The 7,921-nt window shown below is 46.1% G+C and overlaps 1 protein-coding gene across 1 annotated transcript in view; it reads right to left on the bottom strand.

Annotated features, from left to right (window-relative positions):
* The window catches only part of LOC124011295 (iron-sulfur clusters transporter ABCB7, mitochondrial-like), an 81,991-nt gene that overhangs the window by 29,584 nt on the left and 44,486 nt on the right, over positions 1-7,921 (bottom strand). The window contains exons 7-8 of the mRNA XM_046324522.1: positions 5,525-5,613; positions 4,640-4,727 (exon numbers count right to left, since the gene is read on the bottom strand). Of these exons, the coding sequence (XP_046180478.1) occupies positions 4,640-4,727; positions 5,525-5,613 (177 nt within the window). The remainder of the gene's footprint in view (positions 1-4,639; positions 4,728-5,524; positions 5,614-7,921) is intronic.

Genomic DNA, 7,921 nt, shown 5'->3' with positions numbered 1-7,921 from the left:
CCCTGTAGACTCTCATCATTGTTGGTAATCAGGCCTACTACTGCTGAGTTCCTCACCTCCTCTCTGTAGACTCTCATCATTGTTGGTAATCAGTCCTACTACTGCTGAGTTCCTCACCTCCTCTCTGTAGACTCTTGTCATTGTTGGTAATCAGGCCTACTACTGTTGTGTTCCTCACCTCCTCCCTGTAGACTATCATCATTGTCAGTCCTACTACTGCCGTGTCGTCTGTAAACTTGATGATTGAGTTGGAGGTGTGAGTGGCCACGCAGTCATGGGTGAACAGGGAGGACAGGAGGGGCTACAGGTGTTGTTTCCTACCTTCACCACCTGGGGGCGGCCGGGCAGGAAGTCAAGGACCCAGGGCGGGGTCGAGACCCAGGGCCTCCAGCTCAATGATATGAGCTTGGAGGGTACTATGGTGTTGAATGCTGAGCTGTAGTCAATGAACAGCATTCTCACATAGGTATTCCTCTTGTCCAGATGGGTTAGGGCAGTGTGGTGGCGATTGCATCGTCTGTTGATCTATAGGGATGCAAGTTGAAGTGGGTCTAGGGTGTCAGGTAAGGTGGAGGTGATATGATCCTTAACTAGCCTCTCAAAGCACTTCATGATGACAGAGTGAGTGCTACGGGGTGATAATCATTTAGTTCAGATAGCTTTGCTTTCTGGGAACAGGAACAATGGTGGCCATCTTGAAGCATGTGGGGACAGCAGACTGGGATAGGGAGAGAATGAATATGTCCGTAAACATACCAGCCAGCTGGTCTACGCATGTCAGCCACGGAGAAGGAGAGCCCACAGTTCTCGGGAGAAGGAGAGCCCACACTTCTCGGGAGCAGGAGAGCCCACACTTCTCGGGAGCAGGAGAGCCCACACTTCTCGGGAGCAGGAGAGCCCACAGTTCTCGGGAGCAGGAGAGCCCACACTTCTCGGGAGCAGGAGAGCCCACACTTCTCGGGAGCAGGAGAGCCCACACTTCTCGGGAGCAGGAGAGCCCACACTTCTCGGGAGCAGGAGAGCCCACACTTCTCGGGAGCAGGAGAGCCCACACTTCTCGGGAGAAGCAGAGCCCACACTTCTCGGGAGAAGCAGAGCCCACACTTCTCGGGAGAAGCAGAGCCCACACTTCTCGGGAGAAGCAGAGCCCACACTTCTCGGGAGAAGCAGAGCCCACACTTCTCGGGAGAAGCAGAGCCCACACTTCTCGGGAGAAGCAGAGCCCACACTTCTCGGGAGAAGCAGAGCCCACACTTCTCGGGAGAAGCAGAGCCCACACTTCTCGGGAGAAGCAGAGCCCACACTTCTCGGGAGAAGCAGAGCCCACACTTCTCGGGAGAAGCAGAGCCCACACTTCTCGGGAGAAGCAGAGCCCACACTTCTCGGGAGAAGCAGAGCCCACACTTCTCGGGAGAAGCAGAGCCCACAGTTCTCGGGAGAAGCAGAGCCCACAGTTCTCGGGAGAAGCAGAGCCCACAGTTCTCGGGAGAAGGAGAGCCCACAGTTCTCGGGAGCAGGAGAGCCCACAGTTCTTGGGAGAAGGAGAGCCCACAGTTCTCGGGAGCAGGCCGCGTCGGTGGCGCTGTGTTATCCTCAAAGCTCGTCTGCGACGTGGCTGGTTTTCCCTTTGTAATCCGTGATTTCCTGTAGACTCTGCCACTTACGTCGTGTCTGAGCCGATGAATTGCGACTCCACTATGTCTCTGTCCTGACATTTTGCCTGTATGATTGCCTTACGGAGGGAATAATTACACTGTTTGTATTCGACCATATTCCCAGTCATCTTGTTGTGGTTAAAAGGATATATACAGGAGGTACCGGCACTGAGTCAATGTAACGTGTAAAGTGACTACGCATAAATCAACATCAAATCACAGCAGTATAAAAGCAAAAAAAATTGATTCACTGTTCAGCATCTTATGGGGTTAGAAGCTGTTTAAGGAGCCTTTTGGTCCTAGACTTGGCGCTCCGGTACCGGTTGCTGTGCGGTAGCAGAGATAACAGTCTATGACTTGGGTGACAATTCTTGGGTGACAATAACAGTCTATGAGGAGTCTGACAATTTTTCGGGCTTTCCTCTGACACACGTAGTATATAGGTCCTGGATGGCAGGAAGCTTGGCCCCAGGGATGAACTGGGCCGTACGCACTACCCTCTGTAGCGCCTTGCGGTCAGATGTCGAGAAGTTGCCATACCAGGTGGTGATGCAACCGGTCAGGATGCTCTCGAGGGTGCAGCTGTAAAAAACGGAGGATCTGGGGACCCATGCTAGTCTCCTGAGGGAGAAAAGGTGTTGTCCTCTTCACAACTGTCTTGGTATGTTTGGACCATGCTAGTCTCCTGAGGGAGAAAAGGTGTTGTCCTCTTCACAACTGTCTTGGTATGTTTGGACCATGCTAGTCTCCTGAGGGAGAAAAGGTGTTGTCCTCTTCACAGGCGTCCTGATAAATAAGAATCCACAATTGTCCCTTCTATCCCAGCAAATGGACGAAGAAGGACGTTTTCTACTGTTGTACCTGGTGAAATCTGGTGTCTTCAGATGTAACAGAAAATGAGCAGAGCACATCTTCAAGACCCAAAATGTGTTAGATACATTAATGATTATTATTTAACGGTTAATATTACACATGTAGACGGAGGACAAGTACAGATGTTTGCTCTAATGAACATAACCAAAGACCGAAAGACCTGGGTTTTCATTGGCTTTGTGTAATGTAGATGGTTCTTTCTGAATTGGTTGACCTGAGAAAAGCCCCAATATAATCTGGGATGCCTTAATCGCGCACATCTCATACTCTTGAGTTTGACATTTTAAAAAAGGAAGAAAGAAAATCACTATTTTAGAAAAAGCCCATAAAACATATTTACAAGATACAAAATAATATTTCTGAACCGAAGCAGGAATACGATCTCTTCCTTTTGAAGAGAGCCAACAACTTCAGGACACACGGCTCTCGACCTTCGCCTCTCCCGAGTCCGTACGGGAGTTGCAGCGACATGACAAGGTTGTAACTACCAATTGGATACCACGAAATTGTGGAGTTTATCTTTAAAAAAAACACGTGACGTGTTGTCATTTGTGTAAATAGGGGGGGCTAATTTGTCCTTAAAAAAATATATATATATATCTAAAAAAAAATTAAACACCAGTATTGGACGGCTTTCCCATTGAATAATTTCACGCCCAATTTTTCAGTTTTTGATTTGTTAAAAAAGTTTGAAATATCCAATAAATGTCGTTCCACTTCATGATTGTGTCCCACTTGTTGTCGATTCTTCACAAAAAAATACAGTTTTATAACTTTATGTTTGAAGCCTGAAATGTGGCAAAAGGTCGCAAAGTTCAAGGGGGTCGAATACTTTCGCAAGGCACTGTATATATATATTCAATGGGAAAGCCGTCCAATCCTGGTGTTTAATTTTTTTATTTTTTTTAAGATATATATATATAGATATGTATATATATATATTTTTTTAAGGACAAATTAGCCCCCCCCCCCCTATTTACACAAATGACAACACGTCACGCAATTCAGAGCTTCCTAGATCCATGTATCAAACAGTTATTTTACTTCTATTAAAACCAGGAAGATCTGGAGATTCCCCGGCCGATTATAGACCTAATAAGTTGAATCAATAGTGACAAATACATAACAAAGCTTAGCCCACCAAAGAAATACTTTTAAAATATACTCGCTAATATTAGACTTTATATGGGCAAATAAAACCTTTCTTTTTAGTCTGAGTTTGATGTCTTCCTGAGTCAGAGCTTAATCTTCCTGACTTGGAATTGCATCAACTCACAACTCAAGGCTTTTATTTGCACTAAAGAGGAACAATTTTAGTTTTTTAATTTTACCTTTATTTAACCAGGCAAGTCAGTTAAGAATATATTCTTATTTTCAATGATGGCCCCTTACAATGGGCACATGCTCATCCCCAGAGTCTTTTCACAATGCAATGCACACTACCCACCATCTGTGAGAATGATGTTCATCGACTACAGCTCGGCCTTCAACACCATAATGTCCTTTTAGTTAATTACAAAGCTCACAGCCCTGGGTCTGAAAAACTGGGTCCTGGACTTCCTGACGGGCCGCCTCCAGGTGGTGAAGGTAGGCAACATCACCTCCTAAACACCAGGGTGCGTCCTCAGTCCCCTCCTGTACTCCCTCCAGGACACCATTAGGTGCCGACTGCCTGCCCACCAGGACACCATTGGTTGTGACTATTAAACACTGTGATAACACCTGTACATGTGCTGGAGAGGGGGGTGGGTGTCTGGGCGGAGGAGGGGGGGGTATTGCGGATGTTTGGGCGGGGGGGTATTGTGGATGTCTGGGCGGGGAGGGGGAATATTGTTGATGTCTGGGCGGGGATATTGTGGATGTCTGGGCGGAGGGTTATTGTGGATGTCTGGGCGGAGGAGGGGGGGTATTGCGGATGTTTGGGCGGGGGGGGATATTGTGGATGTCTGGGCGGGGGAGGGGGGTATTGTGGATATCTGGGCGGGGGGGTGGATTAATTCCTCCAAATAACATGAATATCTATCCATGTCACTGAGCAGCAGACGATTTAGGCGGAGAAGAAAGGTGGAGAAGGAGAGAGCAGAGAGGTGGAGAGAGAGAAACGGTCTCACCTTAACGGTCTCGTAGTTGAGTAAAGAGTCAATAGCAGCGTTTCCTGCCTCGTTGTCTGCCTTGTTCATCTCTATCCTGAACCGGGTCCTAGAGAACAAGATGGACGACAAGGGTTACACAGCTGGGAGGAGTTCATAGGACAAGGTAACTTCAGCTTTTCTAAACTGCTAGCTATAGCTAGGCCAACCACATTCAGAGCATTCAGACCCCTTTTCTAAACTACTAGCTATAGCTAGGCCAACCACATTCAGAGCATTCGGTAAGTATTCAGACCCCTTTTCTAAACTACTAGCTATAGCTAGGCCAACCACATTCAGAGCATTCGGTAAGTACTCAGACCCCTTTTCCATTTAGTTACGTTACAGTCTTTTTTCCTCATCAATGTTGAACGCCCCAAAACACAACACCCCATGATGTCAAAGCAAAAGTTTTAAAACATTTTGAAATGTATAAAAAATAAAAAAATAAACTGAATTATTACTTTTACAGTACCAGTCAAAAGTTTGGACACACCTACTCATTCAAGGGTTTTTCTTTATTTTTACTATTTTCTACGATGTAGAATAATTGTGAAGACATCAAAACTATGAAATAACACATATGGAATCATGTAGTAACCAAAAAAAGTTGTTAAAACAACTGAAAATATAATTTCAGATTTTTCAAAGTAGCATTCTCTCAACCAGCTTCACCTGGAAGGCTTTTCCAACAGTCTTGAAATCCTCATCTAATTTGGAACAAGGCTGCAACATATCAAAATGTGGAAAAAGTCAATGGGTCTGAATACTTTCTAAAAGGCACTGCATTTATCTAGTACAATGAACACCAAACGGTTAGCTACGGTGAAGGCCATCTGTCAACAACAACAACCTAGTGGACAGTACCTCCACTGTGTGACAGCAATGGTGAAGGCGGTATACGCTCCCAGAGTACCCAGAGTCACCGCAGCAAATTCCACCCCGCATTTATAATACTGAGGAGAGAGAGAGAGAGAGAGAGAGAGAGACATTTTAATATTGTAGAAAAGAGGAAAGCATAATGCTGAGTAAAGAGGGAGAAAGACATCAAACTGGAGGTGGATAAAGACATTACCAAGCTATCATTACAACGCATGACTATAGCTAGAACAGAGCAGAACATCAGGAGAATAACAAGACAAGCCATTAGTCTCACCAGGTAGAGAACACTATTATAATATAAAGACATTACCAAGCTATAACATCAGGAGAATAACAAGACGAGCCATTAGTCTCACCAGGTAGAGAACACTATTAGAATATAAAGACATTACCAAGCTAGAACATCAGGAGAATAACAAGACGAGCCATTCGTCTCACCAGGTAGAGAACACTATTATAATATAAAGACATTACCAAGCTAGAACATCAGGAGAATAACAAGACGAGCCATTAGTCTCACCAGGTAGAGAACACTATTAGAATATAAAGACAATACCAAGCTAGAACATCAGGAGAATAACAAGACGAGCCATTCGTCTCACCAGGTAGAGAACACTATTATAATATAAAGACATTACCAAGCTAGAACATCAGGAGAATAACAAGACGAGCCACTAGTCTCACCAGGTAGAGAACACTATTAGAATATAAAGACTCCAGCCACCTAACCCATAGACTGTTCACTCTGCTCCCTAAACTGTGGATTTTGCACAAACTGTCAGAATCAGTCTCAGTTAAGCTCATCTGTGTGCTCGTCGTCCTCACCAGGATCTTGACCCGACTGCAGTTCGGCGTCGTGACAGACTTCCTAACCGACTGTACCGGGCAGATGGCAGACCACATGTCTGGCGTAGTGTGGGCGAGCGGTTTGCTGATATCAACTTTGAACAGACGAGATCCTGAAGCGGCCCCATGGAGCAAAGATCTGTACACAATTCCTGGAAGATAAAACTGTCCTCGAGTACGTTCCAGTTCCCGGCAATATCCAACAACACACAGCCATCGAAGAGGAATGGGACAACATTCCACAGCCATCGAAGAGGAATGGGACAACATTCCACAGCCTGATCAACTCAACGTCATACAACAATGGGCCTAAGGATCTTGTCATGGTGTCTCTATGCATTCAAACTGTCATGGATAAAATGGCGGTGTGTGAAGCTCTCCGCCATTAAACTCTGGAGTGAAAAATCACGCTTCATCATCTGGCATTCTGATGGACAAATCTGGGTTTGGGGGGTGCCAGAAGAACGCTACCTGCCGCAATGCATCGTGCCAACTGTTTGGTGGAGGAGGAATAATGGTCTGGGGATGTTTTTCCATGGATGGGACTTGGCCCCTTAGTCCCAGTGAAGGAACATCTTAACACAATAGCATACAATAACATTCTAGACAATTCTGTGCTTCCAACTTTGCGGCAACAGTTGGGGGCCTTTTCATGTTTCAGCATGACAATGCCACCGTGGGATATTCTGACAAACCCTGCTCTAGCCCGGACACCTTTCACCAGATGCAGAAGTCGACATCGGCGGATGTGGTATATTGAGACGCATCCAATGCAAAAATAACAGACACCTCTGGCTTAAACAGGCAGATATTTATGGGGATTGTATTACGATAATTTGATTTCCAAGAGGGTGCTGACATTGACCTGACATTGACCTTGGACGTTTAAAGTGTTCATAGAATATAAATCCATAGTCTCTAATATTTTTGAACATGATCATGTACTAACTTATAAAACAGCTCACTGTTTGCACAACTGCATCTTTTCCGTAGGACAATCGAGAAACGCAGGGCAGATTCAACCGGCGAGTCAAAACGCAGGACAGGATCAACCGGCGAGTCAAAACGCAGGATCAACCGGCGAGTCAAAACCCAGGATCAACCGGCGAGTCAAAACCCAGGATCAACCGGGGAGTCAAAACCCAGGATCAACCGGGGAGTCAAAACCCAGGATCAACCGGGGAGTCAAAACGCAGGATCAACCAGGGAATCAAAACGCAGGGCAGGATCAACTAGGGAATCAAAACGCAGGGCAGGATCAACTAGGGAGTCAAAACACAGGGCAGGATCAACTAGGGAGTCAAAACGCAGGGCAGGATCAACTAGGGAGTCAAAACGCAGGGCAGGATCAACTAGGGAGTCAAAACGCAGGGCAGGATCAACTAGGGAGTCAAAACGCAGGGCAGGATCAACTAGGGAGTCAAAACGCAGGGCAGGATCAACTAGGGAGTCAAAACGCAGGGCAGGATCAACTAGGGAGTCAAAACGCAGGGCAGGATCAACTAGGGAATCAAAACGCAGGGCAGGATCAACTAG

This window comes from Oncorhynchus gorbuscha, linkage group LG23, assembly GCF_021184085.1.
Source record: "Oncorhynchus gorbuscha isolate QuinsamMale2020 ecotype Even-year linkage group LG23, OgorEven_v1.0, whole genome shotgun sequence".
Classification (NCBI taxonomy): domain Eukaryota; kingdom Metazoa; phylum Chordata; class Actinopteri; order Salmoniformes; family Salmonidae; genus Oncorhynchus; species Oncorhynchus gorbuscha.
The sequence above is the reverse complement of the archived record's forward strand: the minus strand, read 5'-3'. Positions and strand labels throughout refer to the sequence as shown.